This window comes from Mustela putorius, unplaced genomic scaffold (genome assembly GCF_011764305.1).
Source record: "Mustela putorius furo isolate JIRA1106 unplaced genomic scaffold, ASM1176430v1.1 tig00003859_pilon_pilon_pilon, whole genome shotgun sequence".
Taxonomy (NCBI): Eukaryota; Metazoa; Chordata; class Mammalia; order Carnivora; family Mustelidae; genus Mustela; species Mustela putorius.
The window spans coordinates 22,466,580-22,485,948 of record NW_025422011.1 but is presented as its reverse complement, the minus strand read 5'-3'; the positions used below and the strand labels follow the sequence as shown (position 1 = coordinate 22,485,948).

Sequence of the window (19,369 nt, the reverse complement as noted above, 5' to 3'; positions counted from 1 at the left end):
AATAAAAGGAACAGGAATTGGTTTGACTTTTCATTAGATGTTTTATATAATCTGCTAGATAATAATCATTAGCATTTTTTCTGTGGCTCTTGAAATAAGACCATCCTTTTACTTGCTGCCTCTGCGTGGTCATAGGATTTCACAAGGCTGATGGCTAGTGGGATGTCTCTGTAGTCATGCCCAAGAGTTTGCTCCCATGAGCTCAGGGCACTCCTAGTTTGAGAGACTGGCTCCCCTCTGTCTTCTCTCTCCATGTTCTTCTCATCTCCATGTTGGAAAACGTCATCAGCCCTCTACACCCTGCTTCCCATCTTCGGCATGGCTTTTGTTGCAGAGCCAATCTTTGCTGCTTTCCCTTCCCTTTCCTGTCTCCTGCTTCTCAGATTCTCAGCTAGTGATCATCAGTTCCTTTTTCCTGAGTTGAGACACAATCAAAACACACTTTGGGTTGATAATCTCATTCATGTCACCTGGTTGTCTTTTCTCTCTCGTGCTTACTGCTTTGAAACTATTTTCCCACTCCAGTAATTTCTTGGGTCTGACTACTGGATAAGGTGTCATTTTGGATGTTGAAGGGTTCTGATTCCATGCTTGAAAAATAGCAAGCAGAAAATGACAGCACCATGAATGGCTAATGAAAGAAAGACGGGGTACCTGGGTGGCTCAGCTAGTTAAGCCTCTGCCTTCGGCTCAGGTCATGATCTAGATCCTGGAATCTGACTTTGGTTGGACTCTCTGCTCTGCTGGGAGTCTGCTTCTCCTTCTCCCTCCCCCTCATCCCCTTGTGATTTCCATCTCTCTCTCTTTCTCTCACCCAAATTAATCAATAAAACTGTAAAAAAACAAAAAGGAAATGATTTAACTGTTGAGGTAGATTTTATTTAAAAGTTTGAAAACAATGAATATTGAACGAATGCCCCTGTTCTTGTGGTTAAGAATTATTTTCTTCTTCTCTGGTGCGTGGGTGGCTCAGTTAAGTGTCTGCCTTCATCTCAGGTCATCGTCCCAGAGTTCTGGGATCCAGCCCCTTGTCCAGCTCCCTCTGAGCAGACTTGCTTCGCCCTCTCCCTACAACCCTCTACCCACTTGTGCATGCTATTTCTCTCTCTCTCAAATAAATAAAATCTCAAAAAAAAAAAAAAATCTCCGTAGGTGCATAATTCCATTTACTTGGTTTTCCATTCTGTTGAAGAAAAGAGAAGCCAAAACATTTGTAAAAGCCCAGCATTAGATGCAAATACTTGAGTGTCCTCACCAGTGGTAATAGGAAGTTTAAACAGCCTGGTGATACTCAGCTAAATCTTTTGCTGGTTTTAGAAGTCTGCTCTATGATTTGTAACTTATGTCTTCAATAAGGAACAACTGAGTATGTATTATGTACCAGGAACTGTGCTTGGAACTGGAGACAGAGAGATGAAGGACCTATTAGAGAAGCTCAAACCTATTAGGACAAACCAATTAGCCAGAAGACAGAGGACATCATGGTAAGGGCTAGGATGAAATGTGCCAATGGTCCTCTGGAGAAATCAAGGAGGAGACCTATAATGGGTTGAATGGTAGCCCCCAAAAGATGTTCTAAGTCGCCTCCCCCAGAATACCTGTGAATGTGACCTTTGGAAATAGGTTCTTTGCAGATCTTGTTAAGGATATCAAGGTGATACCATGCTGGATTTAGCATGGACTCTAAATCTGGTGGTTGGTGTCGCTATATGAGAGAAGTATGACTCCTTTTCTCCTGGGGAAGGGCTTGTAAAGATGAAGGCAGAGACGGGACTTCGCCTATCACCCAGAATCTCTGGCAGCCGACAGGAGCTAAGGAGAGGCATGGAACACATGCTCCCTCAGTGCCTTTGGAAGAAAAGAATGCTGCCAACACCTTGATTTCAGACTGAGGAGAGATCATTTTTTTGTGTTTGTTGGAACTTACCAAGTTAGCAGTGATTCGCTGTGGTAGCCCTAGGAAACTAATAAGGGCATCTAACCTAGACGGGCGTGGGAGAGGGACATCTATTATAAAACAGTTCTCTGTTCAGGAGACATTTCAGCTGAGGTTTGGAGGCTAACTAGGAGTTGCCAATTTATTAATGGGGAAAAGAATTCCAGGCAGAGAAAATACATATAAACGTAGTTGACGTTGTTGCCAGAAAACAGGCTTCCCTAATTCCTTATTCTGTAGAAGAGTGAAAGACAGGCTGCCCCAGGTTTGTCTCCTTTGGGCAAAGATCTTGCCTTTGCTCTGCAGAATCTGCTCGGGTCACTGATGACTGGGAGAGTCGACCTCTCTCACACTTTGACTTCCGTCACATGGGTCGAGGGGACCATCCATTTCATATCTGATTTACTATAATAGCTTTGCACCAGTCTGTCTGCTTTCATCATTGCTTGTCCAACCCTGTGGTCTCCTGTCTTCATCATAGCAGTTAGAAAGATCTTACTAAAACCTAAATGACATAGGACACTCTTGAGCATAAAATGTTCCAGCATCTCTTCATTTCCGAGTGAAAAAATAAAGTACTTTATATCCTAAAGCCCCTAGAACTGATGTTCATTGAGCTTTCTGTTGTCATCTCCTGTGATTCAGCCACTGACTCACCTGGCCTCCTTGCGATTCCTGGACATGCAAAGTATGGTCCTATGTCAGGGTCTTTGCACTAAGCTGTTCCCTTTGCCCTGAATACTTAACACCCCGAACACCTGCCTGGCCTGCTCTCTATCTGTCCCTCTGTGTGTCTGTCTAAATGTCAATCCATTAGGCCTCATAGCTACCATAAATGTAAATAGTAACCCTTCCCCCAGTACTGCTTAGCTTTCTTAATTATCCCTGTAACGCTTACTATCATCTAACTTTTTGTACTTTTGTTTAATGTTTTCTGTATCTCCACTAAAAAACAAGCTTCATAAGATGGAGGGACATTATCTGTTCTGAGTGTTTTTCTGTGTGAACTGCCTAAGAGACTGCTTAGTGCATTGTAGAATCTCAACCAATAGTTTTTGGGAAAAATGATAAATTTTTAGAATGTTTTTTAACTAAGAACTTTATAAAAGAAATGAAAACAATTTGAGAGCTGATGAACCCATGCCTTATTAAAATAAATTTTAAATGTAACATTGTGAAGAAATTGCTAAGGCCTGCAGTAGGTTCTAATATTAATCTCATGCTCCTTCCCACCAAAAAATCAAAACAAAACAAACAAAAAAACAACCAAAACCAAAAACAAATGAACAAACAAAAAACAAGGCATGATTCTTAATCATTGGGGCCTTAATAGTACATTTGATTTGTTTTGGAGCCTGTTCAGTGGTGGTCTGGTCCCTTAGAGACTAGATGCTGTGGCCAAGTACTTATTTCACTTGAGCTTCCTCCTTTCTCTGCCCTAAGGGAGAACACTTGAGACCCAAGTGTTACAGAATGATTTCTGTGGGAAGCTCTGTGTCTCTCCTCTGTGCTCCTTATGTGCACCGGGTGGGGCTGTGCGATGCCGTCTTTCTGTCCCTCCAGCCTGGGTACCCTAGAACTGATGGATGTCAGGGAAACTCCTGTATGGCACCCTCAGAAAGCAGTGGCGGCAGCTTGCCTAATCACTGCACGGACAGTGTGGGCACCGCAGGCAGTTATGCAAGTGAGCCCCGAGTGTGTGTGGGAATGGCTCCGGTGTGGAATAAGGCTGCCGGGGAAAAGGGGCAAGGGAACATTCTGCAGAAGGAAGCCACGCCCGGACTCTGTGCCACTTGCCGTTGTATCTATCCTGTCACCTTAACCCCAACTTGAAGGAAAGGTAGTCGTGTCTCCATCTCACAGGTGGGAAAACGGAGGCTCAGAAAAGGTTACTCACTTGCCAAAGGTCACACAGCTCGTGATTTAATCCAGGTTGCTCTGATTCTAGGGACTGTGCTCTTTACCTCCACTGGGCTGCTATAAATTAGAAACACATTTTGGGGGACTTGAGCCCAGATATCTCAAAAATAACATTAGCTCTGGAATGAGGGCAGTTCGTGTTGTAGGTGAGATACAGCTAAACATCTAGAAAGACAGATAACCAGGCAGTGGTAAAGGCTGGAGGCCCGGCGGGCACGTGTAGCATGAGCCCAGCCATTAATCAGACAAGCTCACTTAAGAGGACCCTGGGCTTTGACTTTGAAGGCAGCCAAAGAAAGGTCAAATATATGTTTTTGAATCCTCTAGCAAGCAGAGCTCTTTGAAATGCTTTGCATTCTACAACATGATAATTAATAATCCTAATTCTGAATTTCTGGCTTGGGACCTTGAAGCACGGGAGTGAAAAATAGCACCCCTTCCACAAAATACAAACAACAGCCTGGTAACCCTGTGAGTTAGGGTCTCGTTTACCATTAGCTGCCCATGTCAGTATCCTTTTCCCTAGGTGGCTTTCCCTTCTGTGATTGTATGTACAAGACTAATGATAATAGTGTCAAGAATTATTAATGTCCTTTGAGCACCTGGCTCTAAACACTTGACCTCCAGTAACCTTTACTCTCTACAACAACCATACAAAGAAGGTGCCATTTTAATTCCCCATTTTGTCATGAGGAAAATGATGTTTACAGGTGTTTCTCCATACGCTCTAGGTTATACAGCTAGAAAAAGACCTGAAATCTGCAGCCCGGCAGCCCGTGCCCCGGAGTGTGTCATCTGACCGTCGAGGTGTCTGTGTTAGGTATTTGAAAGGACAGAGATGGGGGGGGCCGTGTTTGCTGCCGTGTTTGATCGCTAAGACAGTTCTTTCTCTTCTTTTCTTCTTTTCCTCATCTTTCTCTCCTCCCTTATTTCTGACCACCCCCACTCCTCCCCACACCACATATTCCTTAAAAAACCCAAACAAGCCTTCTCCTACTGTGGGGATTTGGCCTCACTTCTCAGGCGCCTGAGGCTGTGTCAGAATCCCAGAGCCTGGAATTCTCAGTCTCTGCCTCATAATTAACTTTTTTTCTTGGGCAAGTCATCAAACCTCTCTCCTCTCCGTGTCCCCGTTCATTACAGAATGAAGGCACCATGACAAACCGCCTCTTAAGATTCTTGCCAAGCACACTTTCCACAAAAGCACAGGATGCTTTACGAATCTGAGAAATTGCTCCGATTTCAGGCTGGAGGTTGGTAGGAAATGGAAAAGCCCTCTCAGGCGCTCTGGTCCACCGGAGTGACCCAGCGACTGTCACCGCAGCCTGGATTCATATCTCACTCAAGATTTAACATCTCATTCCATGTAGTTCTGTAAAATCACAGACTGCGTTTGCCTGGGAGAGCTTGCTGGAATTTATTTCTTGAAAGTCTCCAGACTTTGACCTCCCGGGGTAATCTATGTCTTGGCTCTGATATGGCGGTGCAGCGGGAAACCTTCTGACCCCCTCACCCGGGCTCTCTTCTCAACTGCTTTCCACCGATAGCACTTCCCGTGTTCCTGTTTTTTAGCGCTCTGTTAATGCCGAACACCGGATTATGAATTGCTTTCAGAGATTTTTGTTGCAAAGGCATAATTTGACTGTTGCCTTAGTTTTTACATCGTAGGGAGTCCTTAACTAACTTCCTGAATTTTGCTTTTTGAAATTTGAACGCCACCTCTTACTCGGTTCCTCTTCCTAGGTTTTTGTCTTAAACCCGTATTATTTTCCTTGCCTTTGATTCTAGTCCTCAACAAGATCTCAAACCCTGGTGTTGATTTTTACACCACTTAGGGAAGACCTAACTATATTCGCTGTGTTACATCAAATAATATATTAAACTTATTAATAATAAATTAAATATAATTAATAAAACACAATAAATATATTCACTCTATTAATTAACCTGGAGGGAAGGAGACTGACAGTTTTAAGAGGAACTAACTATTATTGGGCACTTACTGTTTGTAGGCACTGTGACAAGTACTTCATATGCACTACTTCTTTGATGCTGGTAATATCAGTAGACTCAAGGTTCTCCCAGTGCCTTAACTATACAGATAAGGAATTTGATGCTTAATTAAGGAGATTAAGCAGTTTTCAAAAATAAGGTCATGGTGATAATCCTTTTGTATTATTGAAATGTGATAAATCAACACATTTTTCACCTTAAACTTACACAGTGCTTTATGTCAGTTATATCTCACCAAAGTTGAGGGGTGGAAATCAGTCAGCTAATGAGGGTTGTAGAACGATGACTAGAATCTAGATCTGTTTCCAGAGTCTTACCCCCTCACCAAGCTGTAGGCTTTGTAGGAGAATTACCTGGCACCCGTGTTGTTTGGATTATATGTCAGTGATTGACCCCTGTGTGCACAAAGTCAGGGCCAAATATTCCTCAGTCCCAAGTTTTTAGAGATGTTCTGCTGAATTACTCTTCTTTTTATATATATTTCATCCATTTCTGCATTTCAGAGACTTTAGCTCATGGAACCTCTTCATAATTAAATGTTGACGGTGCCTTCCTAGGGACAAGCCACCGGTCTTATTCTGAATGAAACTGGAATTGCAGGAAAAGAAGGCAATATTGGCAGTCCCAAATCCTTCCTAAGAGCGTGGGTACCTGACGAGGAAGGCAGAGTAGGAGGAGCTCTTCAGTGAAAGAGCCAAAAGCCTGGGTTAGTTGACTACCAGCTCCAGTCACCTCTTCTTCCTCCTCATGGCCTGTCTTCCAGCAAGCTCAGTTCTTCTTTGGTTCCAACAGTGGTGCTCCATGTCTCTGCTCTTCTGTCCGTGCTGTTCCTCCCCACCCCTGACTTGACCGTCCTTGGTCCCGTCCTGCCTTACAGTTACTTACTGTTTTTCTGGTTTTAGCTCAGGTATCTGCTGTTGTGTGGACAGACCCCTCTTTGACCTTCTAGGAAAAAGCAGTCCTTTCCTTCTCTCTGTCTCCTTTGCGTTTGTGTCAGTGTTATTGCTAGGATCTGTAAAGCACTACATAATCTGTACAATCCACACCTCAGGGCTTTTGCACTTGCTGTAACCTCTACTTAGAACACTTTTCTGCTTGATGGCTCACTCTTTCTTTGCTTGGGTCTTTACTCACATGTCACCTACTCAGTGAGGCCTTCCATTATCCCCTTGTTTAATTGCAACCTTCCCCATAGGCACAGCCTCCAACTTCCCTGCTCTCTTCTGTTTCTTACTATATTGCCTTTCACATAACTTTGTCACTTGCACATCTATTTTGTTGTTCTGTATCTTCCCCCACTAGAATAGACCCGTAATATGAAATATTTTAACTAGGGCACTTTGGTGGCTCATTCATTAAGAGGCTGCCTTCGGCTCAGGTCATGATCCTGGAGTCCTGGGGTTGAACCCTGCATTGGTCTCTCTGCTCAGCAGGGAGCTGCTCCCTCTTCCCGTCCCCACTGTTTGTGCTCCCTCTCTCACTGTGTCTCTCTCTGTCAAATAAATAAAATCCTTAAACACAACATTTTATCTATTCTTTGTATTCCCTGGCTCTCAGAATAATCACTGGCACAGAGGGTGTTCAATAAGTAATTGTTGAATGACAAAATGAAGGATTGTCTTAACTTTTCTAGCCTTTGGCACCGTTGACATTTTGGTCTGGATAATTCTTGGCTTTGGGGCTGTCCTGTGCATGCAGGATGTTCAGTGGTAGCATCCCTGCTCTCTACCCACTAGTATGGCCACCAGTGGCACTTCACCATTTGTGATAAATGAAAAGATCTCCAGACATTGTCATATATCCCCTGAGGTGGGGAGAATTGCTCTCAGAGAGAACCGCTGTAATAAACTTGCAGCTTCTGGAGAACAGGGATCATATCTTATTAGAGTATCTAGTGTCTTAATAGGTAGTAGCGGATTATGAATTAAATGTTTGAGACATTTTAAAAACAGAATTGATCCGACACAGTCAAATGGTCCTCTCAAATTTCATGATACAGTTCATGACACAAAACTGTCTTCTGAAACATTGTTTTCTCCATATAATTAATTTACAAAAAAAATAGAAGTTTAGTATCACCAGAGCTCCAGATGATATATAGAGGAAATCATATTTGCAAAAATAATATGACCCTGGTCCTTAAGAATCTCACAGTCCAGTTAGAGCAGCATATGTATAGCACCCCCTCCAAAAAATGGAAAAGGATGCACTATCTCTTTATTCAGCCTGTGCCATTCGCATCGAATTTATCCTCTGTAACAGATTTTCTATGAAGACCCATAGAGTGAATATTTTGACTTTCCAGACCAGAGGGTGTCTGTTGCGACTACACCTGCAGAAAATAACAGCATTACAGACATTGTCTTATATCAGTGTTTCTAAAGCTAAGACCAGAATCTCAAGACTAATCTAAAAGTGACTGTTCCCCCCACACCATTGCAGAATGCTGCAGACTAGAAGAATACAGTGATTAGCAAGGCTGTATGAAACAAGGGCACAGTTTAAACTGCAGCCTTAGTGGGCTGAGGAAGCAAATCATTGGATCATAGCCATATTTTATAAATGATAGAAAATATAGTACAATACAAGGTGATGCAATGAAGGCAATACAATAGAAAATATCAAAATGGGTTACACAGACTAAGTCAGTCTTCCGTTACTGGTTGTGTATATGTGAAGGCTTATGATAGAAAACTTATTTCTTACTGTTGAGTAAAACAAGATTAGCAAAACATGATCTTAAATCAAATAACTACAATGATGGACAGAACAAAAGTCTGTATGCAGATAACCAGGCAGGACAGTGCTATGCCTGAAGGTCACTAACAAATCCAGGAAGTGGACGGGAAATGGGAAGATGGAGAGGATGGGTCACAGATTCTAAAATGCTCCTGCTGGCCTGCGTGGCTTCCTGCATTCTCTTATGCTGTCCGGTCTCTGACCTTGATGTGAGTTATAAATATTGGCTCATTTTCATCTTCTGTTCAGTACCTTTCCACAGGACAAACCTTGACCTGCCCTGCCCTTTTCCCTCTGATTCTCTGCTTAGCAAAAATCCCATTCATTCTTCCAGACCCAACTCAAATGCCAGCTCTGTTGAAAAGCTTTGCCCTAAGCCCACCAGGCATAATTTATCATGTTCTCCTCCATGTTCTCTCAGCACTTTATTCATACTGCTATCGTAGCATTTATCATGTTTTACGATGCTTGGTTTTATATGTGCCGCTCTCTGTCTCTGGCTTATGAACTTCCTGGGGATGGGGACCATCTCTCACCTCGTTGTAGGCTTCTCAGTATCCAGCATATCATCTGCACATGGTAGGTGGACAAGCCTCACGTGGATGGCTTAGAGAGGTGGTTGATGTGGGACCCGAAACCCAGGGAACCGCTTTATAACATTGTGACCTTCCCCTTGTCTAAGCCAGCTTTCTCATCTGACAGTGATAATAGCATGTCTAATGCACTGGGCTGCTGTTGTTAGCATGAAAAGGAATATTGTCTGTAAAGTACATCATAGGTCTTCCAAAAATGGGATTCACCATTACTGTTGTTAATATTATTACAGTTGATAAGGGGTTTGCAAAGGGGTATTGGAATTGTGGGTACAAACATAGATGGTACGAGGGATGAAAGGTGATTTGGGGCTAATAATGAAATACTAACTTATGCAATAGACTGTGTGCTTGCAACCAGAATGATATGAAAATTGAGAGTTGTAGACATCTAGATGTTTGGTTTGATGTATCAGACAAGCCACCTGGTGAGAGATTTAAGTTGAGAGTAGAGGCCAGTCTATCTTTTCTCTTTATTTTAAACTGTTTTTTGAGGGGAGAAATTGGAAGGGGAGAAATGGAAAATAATGGGTTAAAATAACAGAATTTTGCTCCTGTGGACACCTAGTAGACTTAAGTAGTGTGAAGTTGGAACACACTTCCTCACTCTCAACACTATTGACATTTGCGGTCAGATAGTTCTTTGTTAGGCAGGGTCAACTTATGCATTACAAGATGTTTAGCAACATCCCTGTCCTCTACCCACCAATTGCCATTAGCACGCTGATCCCACCTGCCATCTTCTGAGGACGAAAAATATTTGAGGGAGTCTTTGATGGACACATACCATGTGCTGAAAGAGGTGAGCAATCAACCAAAAAGCAAACATGGAGGTGATATCCCCTTTGTTATTGACAGAACTGGGTTAAAGAACATGAGTTTCAGTCTATAACAAGCTAGTTTGCTAAGAATGAACACAGAATTTAAGGCCGACTTACCAATCACATCCCAGGGAGGAAGGTGTCATTCAGGAGATAAGGAAAATTGATTCCGTCTGAAGGCAGCTTACTCACAAGAGAGATGCAGGGTGGCCATAGAGTTATGCTGGACATGAATAGATTTTAAATATCTCCTTCCCCCTCACCTCCTGATTTTTGGATTTTAGGTTCACATAATCAACTTAATTTTAATCTTTGATTCAAGACATTTTAGGACCATTGGTCCATGGTGGTCAGCTATCATTTACTTACATACCTCAGTGGTTATTTTTAAATGATGTAATTCACATCTAGTAACGAATTATCTAGAATAAAACTAGAAGTGTAAGAGTTACATACTTCTAAACATACAGTGCTTCTCTGCCTAGTCTCCTGCTTCTCCCACCTGAGAATCATCATCCTGATACATATTCTTTCTAAATTTACCAATGGAATTTAAATCCTTTACCTCCACAGGGCAGAGTGAGCAGTGCTGGCAAGAGAGGTCAGAAATGAACTTAAGGAGAGAAGCAAAGGGTTTCCTTTTAACAGATGGTGCTGAGGCATGTTTGTTTTCTTTTATTTTGTCAGGATACAGGGTATCCCTAGAAACGAAATATATGCCCATAGAACTTTAAGAGGATCCTGCAAAGTGTCTAGAACTTGAAAGGTTGTTACTTCTTATTGGTGTAAAACTATTTTTGTCAAACTGAACACATGATGATGATACTAAACATCTACAGACTGGTGTCTGCAAACCCACATTCTCATTTTGTTTCCCTTAATGCCCAAGTTTTGTTTCCCATGCTGAGAATTGTTGCCTGAAAACAAGTAGTCTGTCTGTGGATTAATGCTTCTTCAATTTTGAGTTTTCTGATTTTATTTTCATGCACAAGGCAGAGTCCTTTTCAAAATAGAACAATACCATTTCAGAGTTGATCCAGTGCTGCATCTCCCCCAGGGTAATACATTAATAACAAATGACACTGTGATGACCGATTCAGGTTCATAATTCCATTGTATATTTGCAGTCTATTCAAGACATGCTTCAGAATTAGGAAAGTGGTTGGCAAAAGAGCCACATACCCATGATGCCTGAGTTTTTCCAAGTTTGCAGAGGAGCTGTGGCTCCAAGTTCCATTGCAAACCATATGATACTATGTCATCTAGTCAAGGATAGAATGACAGTGAGCCCTCATTAAAGAATAAGCTCCACTGCATAGGGATCTTTTCTAAGTCACTGCTACATCTCCAGGATGTAGCACACAAACTGGTGCATAATAGTATTGCTATTTGGAAAAACAGACTCCTGGTGATGAATAAGAATCAGGTCTAGTTCTTGAGCATATCACACCTGCCATGCCCTGTGCTGGGTGGTTTACATTGGTAATTGAATTGAACCTTGCACAGCATGGACGTTATTATTGTTACTTTATTCTTGAGGATACTGAGGTCCACAGGAGTGAAATAATTCGCTGTAGGTGACACAGCTAATAAATCCAGAACAAGGACTTGAGCCATGTAATTCTGCCATCCTATCTTCTCATAAAGTAGAAAGAAATGTGATGGTGACTTGGCTTCTCGTTTCAGTTATGCCACCAACAAAGTAATGCTGCACCAAATTGTAGGTCCTCTTGAGTATCAGAATTGTTTTCTTTGAAATGCTAGGTTGATAGTTGAGGAAGAAGAACCAGATATAAACAATCTATTCACAACCTGTAGTTTAGGATACCTGTGTATTTGGATATCTTAGAAGGTATTCAAAGAAAACTTGAGTTGATCTTGAGTTCACATTTTGGATGGCATGCTTCCTTATTTGCTTTTGTGTTTTGTTTTTCAAAGTACTATGTCATATTCTGTGAGGTTCGAGTAGGTAATGAATTTCTTTTTTATCCAGGATAATTGCCATTTAAAAATCACACATGCCTGGATTTGGTCAATCATGATGAGACTTGGCCAAAAATGGAGATCAGATAAGATGTACATGAACTTGAGCAACTCCCTGCCTCCCTTCGCTTTCATGTCACATATGCGATTTGGTATATTTTTTTGCTTTCAATATATAATTCATTTCCTTAGCCATTATGGAACTGTTGAAAAAAGAATAAGGCTTCCCATGTGAATATTGGATTGCAGATTAGTCTGCACTATAACATATAAAGAAAAGGCAAGACTTTGTAGCCTTTGAGCAAAGAAGCCTTTGCTTAAATCTTGAGCTCTGCTGCTTTCCAACTGTATGGCCTTAGTTGGGGTATTTCATTTTTGAGCCCCAGTTTTACCTTTTTTGTAAAAGAAATAGTAACACCTACCTAATAACATGATGTTAAGGGCCATTACTAGTATTAGAAATTAAAGCATAAATAACAAGGGATGCCTTTCACCCATCGTTGGTGAAGCCGAACACCTTGTCAGATGGGTTTGTATTGTCTGGGTGTTAGATGATTTGTCCTTGTCCCGTGTTTCACAGCCGTGACATTATTGCTGTCAAATAAATTTATATAACAAGGTACTTAACACTGTTGTGCCCCACACTATTTAAAGGCCCTTACTATGAATAGTAACTAATTTCACCCTCATAGCACTGTATTTATTATCACATCTATGTTCTTAAAACATCACAAACATCTCATGCTTTCTTCACAAAAATCTCTATCATTTCTTCTTAAGAGTCAAGTCAGTCAGGAACACATGTATTTTGAGATTCATGTATTTTGAATCTGCCGATCTGTGTGTATACATGAGTGTGTGTGCGCATACGTGCACACTCCTCTGGATCAAGTGTTGTTTGTTTCACTAAAGAAACCCAAGCTGCACTTCTTGCTTCTAAACTCATCTTCTTTTGGAGTCAATTGAAACTTTTCCTTACCAGCTTTCCATCTATCATTTTCAGTTTGCAAAACCACTTTATTTTTTTGTTACCAGCTTTGATGCAGAGCTATAGGTTAGATACCTTACTTGGAAATGGCAGTCATCAGAGCACACATGTGTGATCTTTGGGGTCAAGGGATTTTGTGTACACTTGTATGCATATATTTATATACATATTGATTTTTTATTTTTGGTGAACATACCAAGGCAGATTTTGTGTAAATGTTTTTTACAGTCCCAGGGTACTAAGATGTTGGAAAATGGGGAATGGTATTTGGATAGCAAGGTATGCACTATCTGTCTGGCAGATGCAAAGGAGCTCACATTTACTAAGCTACAGAATGTTAAATTATCCAGATGATATTAAATGATATGGGAAATGGCAATATTGTGAGAAGTTCTGTGTAGCTGAACTATTGTCAAACTATCCAAAGACGTTATGTAGCTTTTTAGAGTTAAAGCCATATTATTTGTGTGATGATGGCAAAATATAACCATGGTATCTTTCTAGTGTGACATGTTTCTAATTGCAATTAAAGCCATTTGCTCACCTAGCTCTCACGTGAAAAACAAAACAAATCTGTGGTATCAAGTTGCAGTCATCTTCATTTAGGAGAAATTTTGCAGTTTTGGCACACTAAATTACTGGTTCTCCTACAAGCCTTGAAAATAAATTATTTGGCATGGAAGTGTTGAGGAATTATTAGAACAATAGCTTTCTGATCAGAATAGCCTGCAAAATATAGATGAATTCATTCAGCAGTGATTTTTAAGCATTGGCTGTGTTCTCGGATTTTGAAATGGTGGTACAGTAGGGAACAAGAACAAAATCCCAGTTTCTTGTCCTGATGGTTCTTACAGTCCAATGGACAAAACAGAAGATGGTAATCAAATACAGGTAAGTGAACAATGGTAGCTAGTACTGCAAAGGAGAGGTTCCCGGAGCTATGTTGTGCTAGTGGGTAAGAGTGAAATTAACCTGGTCTCAGAAGGCTAGCAGGGTAGTACTGAGATGGGGTTAGGATCATTTTTTGATGCTTGTGAAAGGCTTATCAAAGTCCAAACCCTTTGAAACTGCATTTTCACATAGAAGCATTTCCCTTGTGTTAAGTATTTTAACTCTAAGGACAAGGCATCGTTTTATTATAGAATCGTTGGAAAATCTTAAATATTCAAAAGTAAGTGTTTAATTAAATGTATGTTATCTAAAATTATACTGAATACCTGGGGTGCCTCAGTGGTTCAGCTGATTAAGCATCCAGCTTTGGGTTGTGGCTCAGAACATGATCTCAGGTCATCAGATCAAGCCCATGTCCAGCTTGTGCTCAGTGCAAAACCTACTTGAGATTCTCTCTTTCTCTCTCTCTCTCTCTATCCCTCCTCATGCTTATGTGTGCACACACACGAGTGCTCTCTCTCTCAATAGATAAATAAATAAAATCTTTAAAAACTTATATTGACTACCCAAAATCTTTTAAAACAATATAAGAATGTTTATATTGTAATAAAAGATGTTTGGGGAATAGTTACAAAATAGCATTTAAATTGCCTTTGCCTTTATTCCTACCCTATCCTTTCTAGTTACACAATTTGTCCTATTTGATTTCAAATATATTAATAACCAGAATAACAACAGTAGTAGCTGCTCATACTATCACTTACACGTACGTGCCAGCCCTGTGTGAAATACTTTATATCTGTTGTTTCAAGTGATCTCGTGTAAATGACTGAAATAGGCATTATGACATTTATTTCTTTCTGTATACCAAAACTTTTAAATATGTCAGCACAGGTATGTATGCTCTATGCACCAAAGAAAGAATTGTTTCAGTATTCACACTATTCACCATGAGTTTCCTTAGTGTCATCTTATCTAAGAATATCTTATTCTTTTTTTTTTTTGTGACAGCATTCTGCCAAGAGGGCTGCAGATATGGTGGAACCTGCGTGTCTCCTAACAAGTGTGTCTGTCCTTCTGGATTCACAGGAAGCCACTGTGAGAAAGGTAACCTTGCCTGTTATTTGGTGGGGGGTGCAGAGGGTGGAGAGAGAGAGAGAGACTTCCAGAGCTAATGGATCTCTTTCTCTAGGTATAGCACTGTGGGTTGACTCAATATGTCCAATTTTGATGGTAGATGAACTTCTCCCAAGTTAGTTTTCTTCTGCTTGCTACATAACAGGCATCTTCTCTTTGAAAATAGGGCTTCATTTGCTCTCCCTCCAGTGTGTCTAATTCAGCAAGGTCCAGTGTTTTCTCCACTCTGCTTGCCAGTATGCATTTTTAGTGCTAATTAGAGATAAAGCCTCACAAACTGACTTGCCCCACTTATCATTTATTGGGTAGAATCACATGCAACTATTAGAGTTTTAACAATCTGCTGCATCAACGGAATCTAAATTAGAACCACATGCTCCTTGCGTAAAAGCACGTTAAATAACTCCAGCAGGTTTATGGGTGTCCTTGGAATTTTATTCCAATATTGGTTTATTACAAACATTATCATTCATGGACCTGGTAATGTAAGCCAATTAGCATCAGTAAGATTCCATTATGCACCCCTTTCTGTTTGTAGTAAATGTAATGTTTATACTCGGTGCTATTTGGTGAAATCCAGCTCTGTCATTAATTGAAGAGGTCCTCCTACCTTTGTGTAAGTGGATTTTGATAATCAGTGTTAGTTTGCCAGTGTTCGTAATCAATGGAAGCAACAGGTCTATGTCATAGAAAACTAAATATTTCAGTATATTTGTCCATGAGATTTATTAGGGTAAAACCACTGTACCGTATTTTTCTGAGAAGGGAATAAACTTGACACTTAACATAGAATTGCAGAGAGGAGTGGAAATACAACGTTGTCATCATCATTCCTATTATCTGATGAGACGGAGGATGTCTTCATCTAATGCCAAAGATCTAAGCAAAGCTCTTTTTACCTTCATGTTTAAAAGTTTCATTTTTTTAATGAGCCTATTTATTATACCACATAATTACATTGTGCTACCTATACATTTATAAGGCAGCTTGATCCTTTAAAAAACATGTCAAATTTTACATAAATTATTCAACAAGAAAATCAACAACGTGTGTGCCATTGTTTCCATATTTTGTGATATTATCAACAAATGAAGTCACATTTATTAAATAATATTAATTGGCTCATCCTTAAAAAGAGACCTGCCAAGCTCTGCTCCTAAGCAGCATGAGAGCGTTGCCACATGGAGCTGAAATATTCTTGCCAAAAGCAAAGACATTTAATGGTAACTCAACACACATGCCTTTATTGCAGTACCTTGGATTTTGATTAGGTTTTCTAAAATGAAAAAAAAAAAAAAAACAAAACCCAAAAAACAAAAAAAAAACCAAAGCAAAACCAAACTAAAGGTTTTGTCTTATTTCCTCTAGAACTGCTGTGTTTCTCTAAATGAGTCACAGGGATGTGTGGAGACAGAACGGTGATGGTGATGATGTTGATAATGACTAATGAGAGTCGATTTCTCATGTGGTATTTAAGTCTCAGGCCTCGTGAATGAATGCGTTCATATGAACAACAAACGGAATTGCTATGGTTGCTACATCTTGATAGATGGCAAACTAAAGCTTTGGCCAGGTGAAGCGATTCTGCAATGCTACAGAGCCAGTGTCAGAACTGAGAATGAAACATAAGTTACATTGTGCAAAGCCTGCCTTATAAGCCCTTGCGTGTGTTTCTCAAGGATAATATGTGGACTTCCTGTTAAAATACAGATTTCTCCACTTCTGCCCCCTATCTGGTGAATCAGAAAGTCTGAGTGGGGAGGGTCCACAAACTTGTACTTGCACCAAACACCTCAGGTAGTTACAAGCCAGTAGTAACAACTGGTTTATACATTAAACAACGTTTATACTTAAACAACAATTACATTGTAATTGAGATCCTTAACCAGAACGTCTGTAAAGTTCTTACTCTTTTTACCTTTTAAAGAAATAGGGGAGAGCATTGATCTCTTAGACCAGGGTCTGAGTTAGTGGCAGCTCAGGAAAAATTAATTGTAGTTTCTCATGGCTTGTTCATGAGACCTCTGGTCTTATCTCTTTTCAATAAGTGGTTGGTTGGATCAGTGCTTACATTCTGGCCCATGATGTGGAGCAGGAAAAATAGAGATAAAGGAGAAAATCAAGACCTGAGTGAAAATAAAACAAGGATTGGTAGGACATGGGTTCCTATGTAGATGTTATTAATATAAATGTTGGATTTGAGATTGAGAATTGCATTTTCCTGGGTATGTACACAATTATTGTAGGATTAAAACAAACAAACAAACAATGTTTCTCCACATGTGATGCTCTCTCCCATCAGTAGCACAGCCATTCCATTTGATACTGGCCAGTAGTCTAATTCTGCAAGACTTTTTTGTAGAATAAAGTACACATTTTCTAGTCACTTGTATGTAAGGGATGTAGATGAATTGTAGGCAAATACTGAAAACCTATGCCATACCTTATCTGAATTATTTTGTCATGTTGCTCATTAAGAATAAACATCAATTCTGTTTTCCATTGAATAGTGATATGGATACCTTGAGTCTTAGAGTGTGAGTGAAAAATACAAATGCATTATGAATGTTTCATAGCATGATTAGACTAAATCTTTCATTGGGTTTCTTTCAATTTCAGGGCTAATTAAATGGTCTCATTTGATCTATGTAGAGTTCACTTATGTTTAGTCTTAAAATGTTTCCCATGGCCCCCCTGGTCATTGGTTTTACGCATTGTGACATTCAGCATTTTAGAATACATGCACATTTAGTTAAATCTTGGAAATCATTTGTTAAAGAAAATGCATATCTAGAATTTAATGAGGTTAAAACAGCCACCTGTGTTTGGTATGTAACACAAAAGTGAACAGCTCAGATGAGAAATCAAAGAGGTACACTAAATCCAAAAATAGGTCACATATCATGAAACAGAGCACCATCTTCTGAGAACTGAATGAGATTAAGTTTTCTACTTGGTATTAAGGAAATTTGCAATCAAGAACAAGTAGAGATTATTATGTACAAGGTATCAAACTAGGTCTAATTAAGGGTTTCTTAACCTTGACAATATTGACTTTGTGGACCAGATAATTCTCGGTTGTAGAGGGCTGTCCAGCATCACCAGACTCTATACCCACTAAATACCATTAACTGTGTCATCCCCAGTTATGACAAGCAGAAATGGCCAAATATTCCTTGGGAGGCAGAAGTAATTCCTCTGGACCACACAAGGTTTAAATGTAGCATTTAGGACACGTGGGTGGCTCAATGGGTTAAGCCGCTGCCTTCGTCTCAGGTCGTGATCTCAAGGTCCTGGGATGGAGCCCCGCATCATCAGGCTCTCTTCTCAGCGGGGAGCCTGCTTCCTCCTCTCTCTCTGCCTGCTTGTCATCTATCTCTGTCAAATAAATAAATAAATAAATATTTAAATGTGGCATTTAAAAAAGTATTTTATAAAAATGGTTATGTTGTGTGTATACCTATGTATATGTACATATGAGCATATGTATGCACATAGACACATACATTTTAGGGAAATGTATCATTGTTAGTTGATAATACAAAAATTACAAGCATTTTTTTTTTTTTTTTGCTAGTGAAACATTTTAAAGCATTTTTTGAGCATTTTTTAGAAGTGCTTAGAGTTGCTATAATTTAGAACATTCCTGACATCCGTGAGCCAAAGACTGGCCGATAGCTATCGTATGTTATATGAGGCACACCTTGTTATGGTCCTATGAACCAGGTTGATGTGCAAGCTGGGAGAATTCTCTGTCCATTTTCTACCAGTGACATTGTAAATATGTGAATGCTTCAACCCCACCCAGGAAGCATGTGACCCAAACCCTTGTGTTCTCCTGAAGGAAGAGGAAATTCTCTATTCTTTTCTTCTTTTTTTCTTCCATCAATCTTCCTTCCTTCCTTCCTTTCTTCCTTTCTTCCTTTCTTCTTCCCCTCTTCCCTCCCTTTCTTTCACTCTCTCGCTCTTAGAAAATATGTGCATAGACAAACTGGGGAAGGGCCAGGCAGAGGGAGAAAGACAATCCTTAAGCAGGCTCCACACCCAGGGTCTGCATTGGACTTGGGGGCTCAATCTCATGACCCTGAGATCACAACCTGAGCTAAAATCAGGAGTCAGACACTAAACTAGTTGAAACACCCAGATGTCCCTATTCTTTTTTCATTTTTAAAAGGAAGTTGTCAATAGATGTAGTAAGATAATGTCTCATAGTAGAAAACTTAGATACACATGTTTTAAATGGAATTTTCTCTAAAATGATCTATCTCTGCCAATACTAGGCAGTCACTTTTAGTAGGAGTTTTGACTAGGATGTAAATGCTGATGTTCTCTGTGGTGGTACACACAA

General features: G+C 40.1%; 1 protein-coding gene across 2 annotated transcripts in view; it reads left to right on the top strand.

Moving 5' to 3' along the window:
* Positions 1 to 19,369, top strand: part of NELL1 (neural EGFL like 1) — an 831,926-nt gene that overhangs the window by 602,542 nt on the left and 210,015 nt on the right. For both annotated transcript variants that reach the window (XM_004752144.3, XM_004752143.3), the window contains exon 15: positions 14,896 to 14,991. In XM_004752144.3, coding sequence (XP_004752201.2) covers positions 14,896 to 14,991 — 96 coding nt within the window. The remainder of the gene's footprint in view (positions 1 to 14,895; positions 14,992 to 19,369) is intronic.